At 44.4% G+C, this 20,491-nt stretch overlaps 1 protein-coding gene and 1 pseudogene across 2 annotated transcripts; both read right to left on the bottom strand.

The window, feature by feature from the left end:
* Positions 1-13,539: 13,539 nt before the first annotated feature.
* Positions 13,540-20,226, bottom strand: LOC310778489 (putative inactive tRNA-specific adenosine deaminase-like protein 3). Its single transcript, XM_083638933.1, has 2 exons — positions 20,144-20,226; positions 13,540-15,023 (listed from the first exon to the last, which is right to left on the bottom strand). The coding sequence occupies exons 1-2, from the start codon at positions 20,159-20,161 to the stop codon at positions 13,944-13,946; spliced, it is 1,098 nt and encodes a 365-aa protein (XP_083495059.1). The 5' UTR covers positions 20,162-20,226; the 3' UTR covers positions 13,540-13,943.
* LOC310778404 (alpha-ketoglutarate-dependent dioxygenase alkB homolog 6 pseudogene) lies at positions 18,355-19,778 on the bottom strand (annotated as a pseudogene). Its single transcript has one exon. The product of its transcript is annotated as an alpha-ketoglutarate-dependent dioxygenase alkB homolog 6 pseudogene (transcript).
* Positions 20,227-20,491: the final 265 nt, after the last annotated feature.

Here is a 20,491-nt window from a genome sequence, read left to right as displayed (position 1 = left end):
CAAATATGGTTCTGTGACAGCTTTATTGTCTAGGAAAGTCCCAAATGTTTTTTTCTGCAAAACAAAGGCTGTGGAACCTTAGCAGTGGGCTTAGCAAAAGATGAGAGGTGGTTTGGTGTCGATTGGTCCACGAACGACAGAGCTATTTCAAAATAAAAGCCGCGAATATGGTTCTGTGACATATTGATTGGATGAACGGTTCTTGAGATAAGCCACATTTGGTGTTGCCAGTAGGTGGCGCTATGACCATCCACATGTCCGAAATTCAGTGCCAGACTACATCTGGTTCATAGCAGCACACACGCCAAATTTTAGGTCAATCGGGCAAACGGTCTTCAGAATAAACCGCTTTTTGTGTTGCCAGTAGGTGGCGCTGTGACTAGACTGTGGAGAAACAGAATGGCCATAACAGTTGTATTTCTACTCTTTTATTTTTTTAGGAAATACAACCGTTGTTACAAAGGTGAAACTACGGATATTGCTCTTTGACGGTCCCTAGATATTCAGCCTGCCGCACGCACTCAGAAGGATATTCAGAGTCGTTCCTCGGCAATTGCGCGATAACCGCTGCGGTTGGGGAGTTGATCAAAAAAACTCGTGTAAAAAAACACAATTTGGTTCATCATATTGTTAAAACATTTGTTGTAGTTTGGAATAGAGACAATATTGATAGTGTGTGAATTGGCATTTGTCCATTTTATTGTGTAACAGAGTTGAAATCTGGTCTACACGAAAACTACATTTCAACGCATTTTATGTCACATGAAATATCATAAATATGGGACTATATAGGCTATGTGGTGCCAGCAAAAAGCTTCCAGGACACAACTATGGTTAATAGTTTAGCGCAATACTATAAAATAATGAATTCAGTTCCTGCAGCAACGCGCATGCGCAACTACTTGACTAGACCAAAGCAAGTCTGCACCGGTCTGCACTAAGTGCGGAATGAGGTGCTCTGGGCACGCTATGTTATTGTAACATACTGTATACGAGGCTCTGTGTAGCCTACCTCCTGAGTCTCTGGTGTTAAATGAACCTCTGAAGCCGTACAGCTTACAGACTATAGATGCACACACAAACACATAATTTTAGTCTGTTACATAGAATATATATGTGCCCGGCTCTCTGTACAGTATAAGAAAATGTATAGCTCAGGGTGTAAAGCGCAGTGGCTTGAACGCTGCTCAATTTTTTATTTAAGATCCTGGTGAAATATGGTCTAAATGTGAACGTTCAATAAACGTCTGCAAATAGTGGGTGAAAAAACTTTCACTTTCAAACCTTCCTTGCACGTTTTTTCAACGTTGACCCTAAACGTTTTTTAAACGTCTTTTCAACCGAAAAATGCTTGCTGGGAAGCTGTGAAATGTCGGCCTCACGTATCTGTACAAAATAAGACTAATCTGGAATTAATTGGTGCCGTTTTCATGAAGCTATTACAGTTAGAAACGGGTAAAACAGGCGAATATCGAATATAAAACCAATTTCACCCCGGTCCGCGGAGATCTCTGTTACAGGCAGGCTCTACGCCTCCTCCTGAGTGAAAATAAGGCTTAAGCCGTCTTGGTGCAACCGGCGTAGCTGTTAGGTCGTAAAGTTACGACCAATGGTCTTACACTGGTCTTAAGCTAAGTTGGTCGTAACTTTACGACCTAACAGCTACGCCGGTTGCACCAAGACGGCTTAAGCCTTCTTTTCACTACGCCCAGGCGCATAGCGCCTGCCTGTCAGAGATCTCCGTGTCTTATCAGCGGAGACCGTTTTGAGTCCTTACCCTCATCGTCGTAACACAGCCAGTTCTCCATCTTTTGAAGCATGATGTTAGATTACAACGAGCTAGTTGTGTGGCTTAGCCTTCCAAAATGTTGCCGTTAATTTTTTAGAATGTAATTGTAGCGAAGCTTGTGGGCTTGCCTCGGGTGATGCGTGAAGTGGCCTGGGCCTGGCCTGGCTGGGTGTAAGGCAGCCAGTGACCAAGAGTGATCGGTCAGAATCGCAATCAACTTGTAGCGAAGCTTGTGAGCTTGCTGGGGGCGAAGCTTTGGGGCTTGCCTCGTGAAGTGTGCTGGATCGTGGATGAGGGCTCACGGGCTGTGATCGATCAGAATCACGGGGATGGAGATAGGGACCGAGATGTCGGTCCTCGGACGCGGTTGAAATACCACTGGTGGCCTGTCTGAGTGTAAGGCAGTCGGTCACCAGGGCCTGGCTGGTTGTAAGATAGCCAGGATTCAGCTCGAGTTCGGAATTGGTTGTGCTAATGGTTGACATTATGAAGGGTAGTAGGGAGTAAGTATACCGGATACTGGAAGAAGGAATCTAGGAATGCATCACAGAACACCTTGTTTATATCCCCGCATTTGTGATGTCACAACGTTCAGGGGGCTATGACATCATCGGTGTTATGTCTGACGTCGCCGATGACCTCACAGGTGAACTCTATGCTATGACATCATTGTCATCGTCATTACGTCGTTGGCGCGCCGGTTGGTGGGCATCGACTGCCCCAAGAACAGGCCTGACGGTGGGCCATTATGGACCCTTTTCTACAGTAATACATAGAATTGGGAACGTTACATTCAATTTCATTCAGACTGTCTTTCTGGCTCAATCGCCGCCATTTTTCCCCCGGAGCGAGGGAGGGTGAGAGGAGGGAGGGTGTTTTACAGTAGTGGCTGAGAGAGCGTAGTGGCACAGTGCTCCAAGCAGGTCGCGAGGCACATTTTTTGCAACATCATCCAATCAGGGTGCATTCCCTGGCAATTCACATGGATGTGTATTGCAAGTCACGTGACGCCATGCAGCCCAGAAAGGAAAAGGTAAAAGCGGCGTAATTCATGTTTTTAAAAGGCATAGAAAAATGGTTAGTTGGCAGATTAAAACAATAAACAAAGCATCTAAACGAAGCAAATTATGTTTCTGTTTACCAACTGTTTTAATAACATTGAGAACGCTCTTCTCAGTAGCCTATGGCTAAAACCTGTTCACTGGACTTATACCCCGTTCAAGACAGCTCGGACCGCCGGAAAAAATGGGTTCCGACCTGTAAAAAGTGAATTGAACAGTCGTTCAGGCAACGGCGTTGGAAGCACGGTGCGGCACCCCCTGGTGGCAAGAGATGTAAAAAAAAAAAAAAAAAAAAAAAAAAAAAAAAATTTTTTACAGTGCACCTGAACGCAACATGCAAAATACCCGCTGAATAAGTGTCCAAATGTTCATGTAATTCTGGCCAATACTCCACTTCTGTTATAACATTTCAGTCTGGAAGATATAATCTTTATGACTACCTTAAAAGGCTAAATGAATAGCTTAGAAAATGAATAGCACCGGGGGCCCATGGTACTATTAATCCAGCCCTGGATATATCGGAGGAATAGCAGGTAGGCTATCACTGTCCCTGAGTCCTGAGGGTAAATTGAGTAATGCTGCAGAGAAGAGGAGAAGACACTGAATAATGACATCACAACAGTATAATCCTAATGTTAATTTAAAATGTAATATTCCTCTAAATATGGCTAAAAGTCCAAAAAGGGTGGGAGAGAGAATGAGGATTCCAACACAGCAGTGGGAGCAAGTGGTGACATGGAGGTGAGTGAGAAAAGGTGACTGAATAATGACACAACAGTCTAATCTTAATATTAATATTCCTCTAATCTGGCGACAAAGTGGTCAAATTTTTTGGCGCCCTATGGGCGCCGTCAGCCGTCCCCCCCAATGTTGAATCGGTGGCAGCACCCCCTACCTAAAAGTACTTCCAACGCCACTGCGTTCAGGCCAGAATTACAGCTAGGAAATTCGGGTATCATTTTTTTTCCCCCCCCCCCATTTTTTGTAACACCTATTTATTACCACCATAATACGAGAAATTTGGAAAATACAAAGATCAGCTTATTTATACGTCTGAAAATCTCGAGGAATAAGAAAAAATATAAAAGAAAACAAATGAGGTTATATTGTGTATCACAAATTTTGAGAAACGGACAGATTCCACAGTCAGACAGGAGACACAAGAACCTAAACATGCAGAGAAAAGCTCGCTACACTGTCGATTTATGCTGTTGATACAGGTCAAATGCCTCTCTAGAGACAGAGATAGAGTCGCAGAATGTGACAGAAACTGAATAGGAAAGGAGCTGGTGAATCGTTGCCCCCTTGTGGCTGCCATTAGAGTCAGAACGAGTTGATTTGGGAAACACACAAGCCCTTCCGGATTTTCTAAAACAAAACAAGATTACTGTAAAAAGAGAAGGAAAAAAATCCAATATATCACTTTCTCCTTTTATTTTGATGAATCTGGAAGTGGTAAAATGAAGAGATGTTCATCCATGAAGTATAGGGTAAATTCGGGTATCATTCAGAGCTCCGAGTTGACGTCACAGCCACATCACAATGGCAACTTGCATCGTTAATCATAATCACAAAATGATTATAAAGACGTTTGTTGACGTTTTAACACACAATTTGAAGTCTTAATGATGTAATGTTAATGTGTTTGTGTCATCTGTGTTTCGCTCTGTGTGAAATTCAACATTCAGCATGTTCGGTTAGCATTGTTCACTAGTAGGTAGCTACCATGCTAACATGGGTTGCTATAGCAACAGTTTGGGTTATCTTCCCCGAGCGGGAGGTGCAGCGTGAACGCAAATCTGTCCGGGCCGGAGGTTCCGTGTTGAAACTTACGGCGGTCCGAGTCTTGAATGCGGTATTAGTTGGCTAGGTATTAGTGTTAGCCTTTACAAATTTGACACTGGACAGGTTTGTGTTCAGCTGTGTCCTGTGAGCGAATATAAGAGCTAGCGAATATAAGAAGTTCCGGTGAGATTTTTCAAAAAATTTCAAAGTAAAAGAAAGATTCTGCACAATTATAGAGCAGACAGGGGCGATTGAAAAATCATTATTTTCCACATTAAACTAATAAACTAAGCATTTAAATGAAGCTATACAATACAAATGATGTTTCTGTATGACAATAACTCTTTCAATAACATTGAGAACGTTCTTCTCAGTATCTTAATAGATAAAAGCTGTTCACTAGAGTGCATAGCCTTTACAAATTGGATACTGGACAGGTTTGTGTTCAAAGTGGGAGCTTGCCAAACATATGCACACGCTCGGGTAGACCCCCTCTATCACATCACACTGTCAGCTAACCTCGGGAGGAATAAAAAAAAAACATGGCAGGCCGTCAAACCCAGAGGTCACTCATATTGTCATTTCTGTACAAATATTGAACACTGTACACCCCTGTGTCGAAAGTGGCAGCACAAACGATATATGCACGCGCTCGGGTAGACCTCCATCACATCACGCTCTCAGCTAACCTCGGGAGGAGTAAAAAAAAAACCCACCCAGAGGTCACTCATATTGTCAAAAGTAACTAGGTAGCCTACGTTACTAGTTACGTTAGCCTACTAGTTACTTTTATCCCAAATACTTAAGTTGTTACATGTCTAGCATGTCACTGTATTAATTATTTTCGCTTAAGAGTGATATGAGGTTGCAAACTATTGTATTATGTTAACTGTCAAAGAAATCACATAGGCTACACTAAGTATAAGGGACATCAGATTAGCCTACTGCATACCATGAGAATTATTTATTTATTTAGAATAGCATGATTTATGTTATACTAATTGTCAAAAACCCACCTACATGTATGAACAAACAAGAAAACACTTGACACCACATAAACCACAACATACATTTTATGGCACTTAATGATGAAGCTCAAACTCATGATTATACTAAAGTAGACTGAACAGAAATTATTCTATTCTGCGCTCTACTGAACACATTTCCTCGTTTTCTATTTAGTCAAATGAGACGCCAGCATAATCAGCTATCTTTGAACACCACAGAAAGTATGATGAACACTCAAAAGATGAATTTTAACTTCCATGTTCTTCTGTCATCCATTATTACACTACTTTTCCTGTCAGGGATGCTGACCCCCCTCTTCTCACCATTCCTTCAACATTTACTCACAGCAATGTTTACTTTCAACCCCCCTCATTCTCACCATTCACTCTCAACGACTCTACTTACAGCAGTGTTTACTTTTCTCCTGTCACAGAGCGACCCGCCCAGATCAGCTGGGGCTTGAAGGAGCGCAGAATTGAACACACATGTATAAATATTAAAAATACTCCCGAAGTTTGAAGTCGATCCAACCAACGGTTCTTGAGATACGAGAGAGAGAGAGAGAGAGAGCGAGAGAGAGCGAGAGAGAGCGAGAGAGAGAGAGAGAGAGAGAGAGAGAGAGAGAGAGAGAGAGAGAGAGAGAGAGAGCTGCTGGAGTGTAGATTAGCCCAAAGTTTGAAGTTGATCCGACCAACGGTTCTCGAGATAGACAAAGGACAGAGAGACAGATCTCGCCAATCTGCTGTGAAGGTCCGGTCCTCCCTCTCGTCCCGTGTGTTGTGTTCAGTCTGCCAGGTTGCCTCCTGCCATCGGTTAAAGGCCGAGTTAAAAACCCTCTCTCCGCCAATCAGCGCAGCCCCCTGGAAAGCTTGGCACTCAGCTGATGTGCTGCACATGAGGACAATCTTAAGACACCCCCCCCACAGTCCATCCAAAGCCCAACCCAGGTAACCCATATCCCCAGTCTCAGTCTCTATACATCTGGCAGTGCAAATCATGACATATAATAGTATACAGTATGAACTAGAAGTAGAGAAAATCCCGCATGACACTGACCTTACTGGTAAACTCTTTATTAGAAGATTAATAGGGAAACAACGTTTCGGTGCTAGACCTTCATCAGGTTTTAAAAGACTGACTCATGTCAGTGAGGTATATGTAAGGGATAATGTATATTGAGGCGGTGATTATGGGGGAAATAATGACCGACAGGTGATGATTGAGCCCGACGCGCAGCGGAGGGCTTAATGATTCACCTGAAGGTCATTATTTCCCAGTAATCACCGCCTCAATATACATTATCCCGCTTAGAACACGGCCTACAACTAAATCATTCAATAATCTGACAAAAATAATTATTCAAATAGATTTTTTAATAGCGTTTTCAACGGCAAAGCGGTTTCATTTCTTAATTGGCACACAAGACACCACAGCTGCAACTGGTTGGCCTAATTAGTAGTGTTTGCTGACAAAAAGCTCTTATCAACTGATTAATCCTGGTGTGGCAGAGCAGCGGTCGGTTGTCGAGAAATAATGACCGGTGAATATTGTTGATTGACCAATCAGAATCGAGTATTCGAGAGAGCCGTGTTCTAAATACAGGCTGGCCACACCCTGAAAATTGCTCAGGTGAGCTTGATTAGGGAACAGTGGGTGTGGCTAGATGAAAACATTATAGCCTACATACAGCCAACAACAACAACAATAATTAACAGTAAATAAGATAACATTTTCAGAGTATACATGTAGAAAAAATTCCATCAATACATATCACATGGATAAAATTCCAAATTGGATATAACATTATAGCCTATATAGCAAACAACAACAATAATTCACAATAAGAGTACATATCACTCAGGGAAAGTTGTAAAGTCAATCCACAAATTACAACATCACATCAAGTAGCATCTCATCATTAAGACCCTTAGGAGCTAAAGTCTGCAAAGTGAAAATCCAATAAACCTCTCTTCTTTTCAAAAGCAGATCCATGTCACCACCTCTAGGTGGCACCCTTAGTTTTTCTAGACCATAGAAACGAAGTGTAGATATGTCATGTCTCATATCATTAAAATGGACCGAAACAGGATAATTTCTGTCATTACGGCGTAGCGTGCTCTTGTGTTCACTAATTCTCAGCTTTAATTGTCTCGTCATCTTGCCTACATAAGCGAGACCACAAGGGTAACGGAGCATGTAAAAAACATAAGTAGATGCACAGGTGATGACACTAATGGGAAATAATTTTCCTGTGTGAGGGTGACTGAAGTGGGAGCTCTTAGCTGTACTGTTGCACTGGGCACAGTGGCCACAGCGGTAATTGTCATTTGGAATTGGGCTGAGTAATGACTGTATTGGTAGACCAACTGTGTACTAGTACTCAGCTGATGTGCTGCACCTGAGGACAATCTTAAGACACCCCCCCACAGTCCATCCAAAGCCCAACCCAGGTAACCCATATCCCCAGTCTCTAATCATAACGCAAGCTCAATGTTCCGGACCTTCGCTTGAGGACATTTTCTCTATCTGGACCTCTTAGGCCATGTCCACACGGAGACGGAAGCTATCTTTTTTTTTTTCGTTTCAGAAAAGTTTTCCATAAACATGGACACGTTTCAAGAAATGTGTGTATCCACATGAAACCACTGAAACCGCTGTAGAATAACAGAGAAAGACAATCTCGTCAATAATGGCATACAACCTCTAGGGGCGCACAGTCTATAATGTGTATCTCACTGTAGCAGCAGCTTAAACCCTTGGCTTTGCGGGGAGGTTTGCCATGTCGATGAATAAAATGATGAAACCTACAGTATACAGGCAAATGCAGAGCTGTTCAGCAGGGCTGATGGTCTCCCTGTAGCCTACAATATAGAACGTTAACTATCGGTGACATTCCTGATATCATCCACTTCCATGATCTTTAGACATGTTGCAAACACATCCCAGCGTATTGGCCGCTCCTGCACATCACAGCACAGGCTAAATGATGCAACATAAATATACATTATATAAACTCATGGCATAAATGTGTTTTTATTGGAAAAAGTCGCGTCAAGTAAGCTAAAGTCTTGTTGGAGTGGACACGAGCGGATATCACAGACATCACAGTGCAACCGCGTGTTCCTCAAACCTCTCACTTCCCTATTCACGTTGTAGGGCTATATATAGGGCAAGAGAGTATGTTGGTTACACTCAGGGTTTAGATTTAATTTCACTTCATTTTGTCCAATATTAAAATATTCCAGAATTGCATGTTGTATTAAAAATAAATATAATTTCTATCTAACACGTTAAGCCTGATTTTGTTTGTGTTATTGTAAAAATGTAGCCGCCGCTAAGCCTTCTGGGAAATATCCGATGAAGGGAGGGGTGGATGGGAAGAGTCAGCTGTGTGGAGCCCTGAGGATGTTGTAGGCTACACGCTGTTCTCCGTGTCCACTTGTTGCTGACGGTGGTAATAGAGGAGCATTATATTTTGCTGCAAGATCCCCACTGCTGTAGCACGAACGTTACTGCCATGATTGTTATTGTTGCTGGTGGAGAGAGGTGGGGCTATGGCGTCATCGTTTCAGGAAAGATGCGTATGGGTTGTAAACACGGAAATGCAAGGGTGGCGTCTTCAGATTTAATCACTCTGGGACCCGTTTTGAAAAATTAGCGTATACGGCCAGAACGTATAGTCCCAGAACGCGGTTCCATCTGGACGAAACGGCTATATGACAAAAAACTTTAGCGGATACACCTAAACTCGTCTCCGTGTGGACATGGCCTTAGAATTTTAATTGAGTGCCCCTGGTATACAGTATAAAATAAAATACATCTGTTCCAATGGCGACACACACACACACACACACACACACACACACACACAGAGAGAGGGAGATACAGAGACAGAAAGGGAGAGAGAGAGAGAGAGACGCGCCCCGTGTTATGGCCCGTTCCTTTATCGCAAAATAACTGGGATGTGGAGGCTAAATTATGTCACATCTGTTTTGTTAGGGTTCCATTTGCAGAAAACTAGAGCTGGGAAGTTCACTGTTCACTGGTCAGATCCAGTCGCTAGCCATTGTTAGCAATAACAGTTGATAACAAGGCATTTTGCGGCATCTTGCACATACAAACACTGCAGCCTCATGTCCACACAGATAGAAGTTAGGCAGTGCTGTGTGTACAGCTGATTTAATGAAACACAAACAAGACAGAAGTGCTAATAAACAACATTCACTACCATTATATATGTTGTTGTGCGGCGCAGCCATATTGGATCTTTGAGGTCGGGGCTGCTGAGTCTCTACGAGTTTGGAATGGCAAATACCAGCTCTGGTGACGTCACCGTCCCAGCTCATGACCTTTGAACCGTAAGATTACCAGTTCCGAGTTATAAAGGAATGCACGATAATACAATCCATGTAGGCCAGGCACGAGGCCCTGTGCAGTTGCACGCACCTCCTGATATCACTGTGTTGGTGTCGTTCCTGGATCAACATTTGTTCCTAGTACGGCCCGGGAAAACAATTGCGGCGACCAATCAAATAAGTTCGGGGTGGGGTTTTCCCGGGCCGTACTAGGAGCAAATGTTGGTCCAGGAACGACACCAACACGACGATATCAGGACGTGTGCGGTGCCACACTTCGCACAGCCCTCGCAACGCTTCTGTCATCAGCTGTGCCAGCCTCGTGAGACCATTATTAGGCTTCAACATTGGTTAGGTTAGGTTAAGTTTATTTGATATGGACATTACAGAGTATTGGAGATGTAACATACATGTATGCACAGTAACCAGATACAGTGTTAAGTGTATATAGCAGAATGCTAATTTTCAACACCTGTCCACAGGCGACTCCTACACCAAAACACAACCCAAAAGGACATACCCAAAAAGAAGCAAAACATAATTCAACTTCAAGAGCTCATCCTAGGGCAGGAGGATGGAATTGAAGTTGTTGCTGTTATTGCTACATTGTTGAGAGGCCATGCAGATTGAAAGTGACAACATTGAGGCAATTGTGAACTTTGAACAGCAAGAGCCCATTCATGACCATGCACTGGTGAGAGTTGGTCGGCACGGCATCGTCGTGCACACTGGCCGGCCAGGTCGCCCACATTAAATGTAAAGTGCCTAGTGATCTCAGCCCACCAGTGGCGCTGTTCGAGGTCAGCCACCCCGACCTGAAACTGGAGCAGCTAGGTCTTGACGATGGCTTGGTTGAGGTCCACCACACCAAGTGGCCTTATGTCGAAATTCCAGTGTTGGGCAGTATATCCAGACAATCGACAAAACAGAGACAATATTGAGGTTAACAATGTCGACTCACCTGACTGTTGACAAAGATCAACCAGAGCAACTGTCCAAACTGTGGCATCCCCCCGTCGATAAGCCATCTCAGCACCGGACAGCTCCATGGTGCTGAAAGAGCGCACAGGCTACTTCCCAAGCATAATGAAAAACAAAACACATAAAAAAACATGAGAAAACGAAGATTGTTATATCGAGTAGATAACGAAATAATAAGTCGTTATCATGGGAAAACAGACTTTGTTATATCGAGATAACGAAATAAGTCGTTATCATGATAAAATGGTAATAAAATAAACGCTTGGCCTTTCTCGGTTTCCGTAGCGTTCAGCAGGATAAACTTCACAAACGTTAATCACTTTTATGCCTTTTGAAGGGTTTTCTAAAAATGTTGTTAAAAAAATGCATTTATGTTCCAAAAGTCATAAAAGTTATTCATGTTTGTGAAGATTATCCTGCTGAACCCAAATTCGTGCTCCCATAAACTTTTGTTAACCACAGTGAAAGTGAAATCCCCATTCAAAACCCCATTCACTTTTCCCTTGACGAGCCCGGAAGTATACTTCCGGACTCATTCCTGCGGTGCTGGAGCATGGATCGAGAGAGAAGGGTCCAGCTCCGGAGCTGGATAATATTGGGAGCATGTGCTGGACGGAGGCAGTGATGTCTGTGGATATGCTACACATGTTCCACCACTAGGTTGTGCCCTTAAGTCAATCAAGTGAGTTTAGAAGCTGAAGCAGATCATATTTCTCCACAGCTAGTGTATTCAGCTGCAGAGAAAATGTGTTGGTTTTCAGTGACAATATAGCGTACTGCTTTGTTTTTGTATTAAAGTGCAGAAGGAAAGACACTGAATGTAATACTTCCCATCGCCCACTGGAGTCTCGGGCTGCAACACATGCATTGACTGTAGCCTGATGGTGAATGATCAATAGTCAATTTAAAACAGAGAGGCCAAGGGGCACAAAAACGGAACTTTGAACTTCTCAAAGAAAAATTCACATCTTTGAAATGATATTGCCTGTACCGGTGTGAAACAACATCAACAATGGTAGCTTGTTGCTACACGCTGAAAACGATTGGATCCACCATTGTAGGGAGAGAGTCTGGCAAGCGAGACTAGGTCGTTAAACCAAACAGAGCATCCCCCCCCCGCAAGTCCAGAGTGGAAATCTACGCTGCTAGACTCTCTCCCGGAAGGGAGGGGAGTCTGGAAAGCGAGACTATCACAAGCCCAACTGTAGTGAAAACAAGACTGTTTACCCTTAAAGTCGAGCTGAACCCAAAAATGACTTTTCTTTTCTTTTAGTTCAAATACCTGGGTATGCAGTGCACCTATTTAATAATGTATGCAAACAAAATCACAAAAGTCTAATTTCTTTCGTTTTTCACACTTTTTCACATCAAAAGTTCATTTTTCAAGATTTCATTGATAACAGTAATGTAGTTTGCTGACGTCACCTAGTACTATCAAATTTCTACCCCATTTCAACCAATCGTATCACGACATGCAGCTGTCAATCAAATCTTAATTTCAGGATAATTTTCTCTTCCAAAAGAAAGAGAAAATGGCGCCTAGTGCCTGTCATCTGGCAGAATTCCTATCCCATAAACTAACTAGGCCAATTGTTAGAAACATGAACAAAAAACAAAAACTATAATCTCTAAGAATGCAAAGAAATGTAACTGGCTCGTTAAAACACGCATTCCAGGAATATTATTTACATTTATAACGATAATGGCACGCGCCTCCGAGCCTGACAGCCTCCCTGGCTGTCAGGGGTCGTCTCTCGGAGTTTCCAGGCGGGCAGGCAGCACCCATGCATCGGATTGTCTGCTCGCTCCGCACGAAGCAGCCTGGCTGCCTGGTACTCCGCGGATCCCACTCGCGTAGCACGACAACACGCTGAATCCCACCCGATTTGCGGGTGGAACACGCCAGGATTGGCCAATGCCAAAGCCAGTCCTCAGAATAGACCAAATCAGCGGGATGTTTACATTTACTTCCGGGTACCCCTGAGGTCCACACATTATAATGGCGGTGGACGGCACAAACTGACGTGTTGAAGACAAAAACAGACAAAGAAGACAAAAATGGTTTGTCCGTGTTGTGTTGTTTAATATCATTCATAACAACACTTTCACTAACGTTAGTGGAGACCAGACTAGCTAATTTACCTGTTGGACCAGACTAGAGTAGACTTGAAGCTAAATTAAATTGACGTGGCGTCAGTAGCTCTGTCTGTACCAGGCTCTTTCTCGCCGAGAAGAGCCTGGTGACGCGAGGTTACTCTGTCTGTAACGTAAAAAAACAGCGAGTTTGACAGACAAACAAAGGTTATTAGCTAGCTAACACTACATAAAACAAACACAGAAGAAAGGCTAGATACGTCGGACAAGCATGTTTACCAACCGTTTAACCATTTAAATTGAAAGTAGTCGGCCGAAAACAACGAGAGGGTTTGACAGCATTTATTTGACAACACGCACATTTAAACCTGCCGCCTTCCCCAAGTGGTACCCGGAAGTAAATTTGTTTACATGGTGACGTCACGGTGATTTGGTCTATTGTCAAATCAAATAATCGACACCGTATATGGTCCGCTTCTCAATTTGTTTTCAGTCTGAAACTGACTCAGACTTTAAGAGATTTCCTCTTCTGGAAAAACAACATTAATGTACCAAACCTGGAGTGGAAGGCAACATATTTTCAGGGCATATAGAAGCACTGTGGCCTAATCATGGAAAGTAAAGTCAGGAACACAGTGAGAATCTTGTCATTTGTACTCATTATACACAGGCTAGCAACATAGGAATAAAACCTTTATTACATATGAATGGTGAGTGAAGTAAAAAAAACATAGGCCCACGAATACATTTTAAACAAATGTACGACATAATTAAAACTTGACAATAAAAATCTATAATCCCTGGCCTGGTCCATGTTTGCTTCCGGGCTCACTGACCAAATGTAAAAGATAAACACTATAGCTTTTCTTCTCAATTTCCCTGTAAACTTTCCTTCTCAATGTAGGTCTCCAACCCATTAAGATCCTCACACTGCTTGCTCAAGTCTCCTTTAAAAACCTCAAAGCGATGGTTCAGGTCTTTCTGGGTGTGGATTTTATATTTGCTCCCAAAGGCCCCGTCAGCAGAGGCCGCCCCGTAGAAGACGCGACCGATCCGGGAGTGGACCAGAGCCATGGCGCACATGACGCAGGGCTCCCGGGTCACGTAAAGGTCATACCCGGTGCATATGTACGGCTGACTGTCCTTTACAGCAGGAACGTCTCGCAAAGTCTCTGAGGTTGGTGTAGGAGATGTGAACTGGCAAGCGGGGTATTTGTCAAAAGAGTACGCCCCGCCGCCCTGACTCCGAGCCACGAGGTCGATGCAGACCATGACGGCGTGATGGAGCGGGTGGTGTTTTCGGCAGTCGTGGCCCACGGCGACGACCCTCTCCACCTTGGGGTCGACCAACACGGCCCCCACGGCCTCCATACTGCTCTCCCTCCCCGCTCTGGCAGCAGCCATGGCGGCCGCCATGTACTCTCGCATCCTGGCTCTCTGAGGCAGGCCGAACAGCTCTCCTCTCAGGGCCACCGTCACCTGCTTGTCTTCGTGGAAGGAGGTGGGCCAGTGTTTGCTCGCCAGCTCAAACTGGGGTCTGGTCAGGGGAGGGTGCGCCAGGACCCGGACAACAAAAGGCTGCCCTAAGCCGTCATGTCCGACTCTACCTGCGGGCAGCAGGGAGTCGATGCCGACGGGCTTCTCGCTGTCGGTGTCCAGCGCGTCACTGACAAGGCACACGACCACCTCCAGAGGGTGAGGGCCATCCTTCGCCTTGCACGCCCGCACCCTCTTGATGTGCTGAAGGCCGGGTAATGGGTAGAGGGAGTTCAGCTCCTTCACGATTCGAGAAGTCTGCTTCTTGTCGGTGATGGGTGCAGCAAACACCTCAATCAGTTCCGTGTCTTGTGACTGCTCATCCGACAGTACGGGATAGGCGACCCAGGAGTCATTGTCACCTTCTGACCCTTTCCTGCGTTTTGACAGCGGCTCCACTTCTGCAGCATCCTCCTGTTGAGGTTTGTTGTAAACCAAAGTGAAACATTAAGTCAGGATATTTACAGGACAAAAAAACCACATTGATCACAATGCCTTTATGTTGGATAACTGAAAATGTCTCATCTGTATTAACAAAGCAGCTTTAGCATACAGTATTACACTGCTGCTTTGCATATTTTTGTTTAGCATTTTGCATTTACATCAATTCACACCATAATTCATACACAATTCCCTTAAAATTACTTAAGGGAATCCTTAATGAAGAAAAAAAGATGGAAAGAAAAAAGAAAAAGCCTTAAAAGATTTAAACCGGGAGACAGAAACTTTGCATTCAAAACTAACCCTGTAATAACTCTGTAAAGGCATAACAAAATCCCTTAATAATTACTAGTCTAACCCACAAATAGATCCCTTAAAAAACAATGACTAACCCTTTGTTACAGCTGTTAAATTAAAGGGTTTGGTTTTGTGTAGTCTTTACAATGGCTTGTAACAGATCTACACTCTGGGTAATATGAAATCAAATTATGATGTTACTCATTTTTGTTGTGTTTGATGCATTTTAAGATTCTAATGTGAGATTTTTCTGCCATAAATTGCAGTATGAGGTTTTTTTGAATGGCATACCAGGTTGGGCTATAGCCTAACAGTACCACAGACAGCATTAACTGTGCAAATTGCAAATTTTTATGTACATCGATCTTATCCCAAACATAAATGGGAGCTCGGGCTCTGTTTCCCTGTCCCACTGTGACATCATCCATGATGTCATAAATCCCACTGTGACATCATCAGTGATGTCATAAATCCCACTGTGACATCATCAGTGATGTCATAAATCCCTGATCCCACTGTGACATCATCAGTGATGTCATAAATCCCACTGATGACATCAATGTCATAAATCTGACATCATCAGTGATACTGGTTGCAGGACGGGCAAAGCCACGAAGCCACAGAGCGGGCGAGCCTAGGCTAATATAAAGTGGGCAATGTTTGTTTGTTTCAAGTTCTGTGTTTGGCCACAGCTATGCCGTTTTATGTGCAATCGGGCTGAAACCTTCAGGGTATGTAAAGGGCACCTGTGCGGGTGACCTGACGGAGCCAGATTTTTTAATTAGGGCAGATTAATTGCCCTAAGGCTGAGGCTATAGTTCAGTGATGATGTCATCAGTGTGAGGCTATATAGTGATGGGAGTATAAGTAGGTAGAATCGGGAGGAACCAGACGGAGACGATGGCTTCCGGCCCTGGGCTCTGCGGGTGACCTGACGCCGCAGATTGCATCTCCCTGTCTCTCCGTGAGCGCGTGCTGTGAATGTGCGCTGCTGCTGTGCCTGTCTTGCCTCGGAAGCAGCAGAGAGGGAGGGTGTGTGTGTGTGAGAGAGATAGAGATATACACACACACAGAGTGAGAGAGACAGAGGCAGAGACAGAAAGTGAGAGGGGAGAGACCGAGAGAGATGCGCTCCGTTGTGGTGGAAACAGATCTCGGAGCTGGAGTCCGTGCGTAATACAATCCATGCGGGCCGGGCGCGAGGCCTCATGAGGTGCGAGGCCCTGTGTGGTCGCACACTTCGCACAGCCCTCTGCGGCGCTACTGCCTGACGGAGCTGGATTTCTTAATTAGGTGATTGCCCTAATTACGATGTCATAGAGCAGGCGAGGCCATTTCTAATAATCACCATTAAATGAACACAAGCAATCCCAATACAACATCACCGTGGAGATACAGAGGGGGTACGGTGGCGCAGTCGGTAGCGCTGTTGCCTCACAGCTAGAAGGTCCTGAGTTCGATTCTCGCCTGGGACGCTGGAGTTGTGACCCCCCCCCATATCTTCAGTGCCTAATGCCCAGGTGGGCTATCTCGTCGAAAGGGCCTTTCTGTGTGGAGTTTGCATGTTCTCCCCGTGCTCCCCAGGGGGTTCCTCCGTACATAACCCCCCACTAAAAACATGCAAAAGATCGTCATCCGACCAGTGACGACAACATCCGAAGTTGGTCCCCGGGCGCTGGAAAGAAAAAGCGACCACTGCTCCTGGCCTGCCCCCTGGAGGAAAGGACAAGCCTGGATGGGTCAAATGCAGAGGACAAATTTCACCGGCCACCGTCAGCATGACTGTGTGTTTGTGGCCGCATGCATGTATTGAAGTGTTCGTGTGACAATAAAAGACAGGCTTGTCCGTCTGAAATCGTGTTTTAAATCGAGTTGTGTGCGCACGGCCACCCTCTCCATTCCTCCCACCTAGCTGGCACCCAGACCGTCTCAGTCAGGCTCTCCTGCACATTTGTCTCATTTCTTCATAATCATGCTTTCTGTTGTTGTTTTTACCTCCACTAAATTGCGCTTATGATGCCCAGCTGCATTCACTTTATGCCGTTCCAGAGTTACTTTTTACGCGTGGGCAGAACGCTTCTCTACAGCTCTTTGGGATTTTCTCTGCCACCAACACTCCTGACTCCCATCTCCACTGGAGACATTTGCGCTTCCTTTCTCTGTCATTACGGTGCCACTACTGTGCGCTTGGCCCGTGTATATTTGCGTAGATGCAATTCTAATTAATTAAGCTTCAGATAGTTGAGAGGCACCGTAGCGCATTCCTGAGCAGACCGCGCGCGACGTGGAGGGAAGAGAGCAGCAGAGGGAAGCAGCTTGGCAAAATGAAAACGGGTTTTATTCCTATGTAAATTACCATACGCATGTAGGCCTACACAATGGGCAATTATCGAGGTATGAAGAGTGAGAAAAAGAACGATAAGAGGGCCGTTCACTGCCCCAGGTGTGAGCAACGCTCACTGTACCTTCATGGATTTGCAAAAAGGTGCTCAGCTCACCGCTCATGAAAATAATGAGCTTGCTCAGTGAGCGGCGCTCTATTAGCGTGTTCATGCACAACCCAATGATCATTTAGGTTGATGATTTAGGTTCTTCTGTCGTCCTTGATCACATCCAGAAAAGTCACTGCAGCTCCTGGGATAAAACACTGAGGAATCACTGAGACTATGAACATCCAGCTAAACAGAAAAACAATTGTATCGAGGGTTTAGAACAAAAGGGGCATAAGTGATGGTTTCCTTTTTTTATAGCAGAGCAAAACAAAATCTTTCCATTCAAAACATGCTATTATCCAAATTTAATTTAGGTTTTTCACTGGAGTCTTTTGGTTTTTCACTTTATTAAATTGTGTGTTACAAATGTATCCTTGGACACAAGATAAGAGCTCAAGAGCTTTCCAGTGATATGGGACGATACATTTATCTCACAATATGATTTGATACGCGGAGTTCATGATTCGATGCAGCCACGATACAATGTAATAAATAAAGGTTCAGTGACAAAGTCCGACTGTGCAGAATCATGTTTATTTCTGAGCCACAGATCTTGATAGCAATTGTTTTCTAGAAAGTAAACCATTAAAACAAATGTCATTACAATGTGCAAATAATATAACTGACATTGAGAGCTTGTGAAATTGTGATGTCTCAAGCAGAATAAAATGTAGTGATTAATTTTCAGCCCCATGATACGTATTGTCACATTTGTAACAGGGACTGGTGTTTTGGTTAACAAGTAGGCCAAGGTCGAGTTGCACAACCTTTTATCTTGAGTTGTGGAAACTTTCACCAGAGCCTGTCACATTTTTGTTTTGTTTAGTTCAACCAAAATGGCATTGACAATTTTGCTTAATGGTGTCAATGGAACCTGATCTTTACGCACAGTGACAGTATGTGATGTTATAATGGAACAGTCCGATACGGCAACTTCTTTGTTTATTTCCTCCCCAGCAGGAGCTTTGCCTTCATGACTTTGGGCACATGGCGTATGGTGAGAGACACTCTGGTGCCTCGGGTCAGCATATCCCCCGGCAGCGCGCCAGTGGCTGGTAGGTTCAGCACCCTGTGGGTCAGGGTGTCCTGGTCACGGGGCTGGATCCCATGCAGGAGCTTCTGGTAGCTTTCCTCCTGCAGGATCAGGAGGCTCTGCGGCTTCACCAGCAGAGAGAAGAGGTGGCGGCTCTCCTCTGTCTGTGGGGCGTCCCCCGCCTGGCTGCTGATGGCTCGGTAGAAGTCCAGCAGGGTGTGAGAACCCAGGCTGATGGTGGTGACGGTGGGGTGGTACAGAGGCCCGTCTTCGTGAGGCATAATCCCCTCTCCTTGCTTATACTCATTCACCAACACGTGATTGGCCGTTTTCCCACTGAACGCGCCCAGAGAAGAAATTCTATCGCAGTACCGCTGAAGCCAATCAGGAATCTTCTCTGCCAGCATCCCTTTGGTGTGTGGCAGTCCTCCCCAGTTCTGCAGCCGCCTCGACGATAACTGAGTCCATTTGGTTCTGGGTGACTTGTAAACCTGTTGTAAAAGATAGGCCTCCTCTTCCTCTGATATGAAATCTGGAATGTAATAGACTGTTGGCAGAGCATCTTTTAGAACAAATTGTTGCAGTTCTTCCACAATACTAGCTGGCTGCTCCATGCCTATTGGTGAAAAGTCATGAAATGCTTGTTAAAACGCAGGTTAGTAGATCACTCAGGTGCTTCTTGGTAGTTTGCTAATGCAGGCTAAGCTACCCATCTGGTGGTGGCTAACAGTAAGTGGTACCACTACAACCATCTTTTGCTTGCAACTCTGTAATTTTGAAGGTAAACAACCAAGCACTTAGGTAAACACAACAATTTCTACTGTCTGCGATCAAAACTTACTGACTGAATACGGCGTTAATAGAGGAAAAAGTCGGGGCATCTAATAGCAGCAGGACGATTTTCAATCACACGCTCTGGCTGGCTAGTCCTCCACAGTCCCGTCTACGTCATCGCTCGTTGCACTTCCTTGTTTGTTAGCAATAGCAACATAGCATGTGCATCCCCCAACACCTGCTAAGCAAGCTGCTTAGCAAGCAGTATGGAGACAGTGCAGCACTGTGCTGGAAGGGGAAACAACTCTGCCCAGTTGCTACAATGATGAGGGAAATCCGACATTTCTGATGGCTTTGAAGGCACACAAACTGCATGGGGAACGCAAATTACAATTAAGTGATGTGAAACAGCGCCACGCCTGTATTGTAGTGTAAATTAAAGTAACAAAACCAAGAAAAGTATAGTTTGCCAAAGAAATGTCAAAACGCTCCATTACCTCTTTGTACAGCGACATCGATACTCAGAAGAACACTGTTGAATTTCTCAGGAACGATTTGACTCCATGCTACTTGAGTGTGCAACCGGCTAAAACATCCCCTAAACTTTCGGCATTATTTTCTTACCGAGTCAACTTCTTAGCTCTTCAACACATAAACATGAACGTATATTGTAAAAAAACAACAACAAACAGACAAACTAAAAACATGAAAATGTACTCGTCTTCAGCAGTTTTCTACTATCTCTCTACCTGACGTTTAATGAAAAAATGGTAACTTACCATTACATATTTTGCTGCTAGACGGAATTATTTACATGGGACACAGCCAGCCAGACAGCTGAACAG

Source organism: Poromitra crassiceps (genome assembly GCF_964638095.1).
Source record: "Poromitra crassiceps genome assembly, chromosome: 6".
Classification (NCBI taxonomy): domain Eukaryota; kingdom Metazoa; phylum Chordata; class Actinopteri; order Beryciformes; family Melamphaidae; genus Poromitra; species Poromitra crassiceps.
This window is presented reverse-complemented; position numbering and strand designations above follow the sequence as displayed.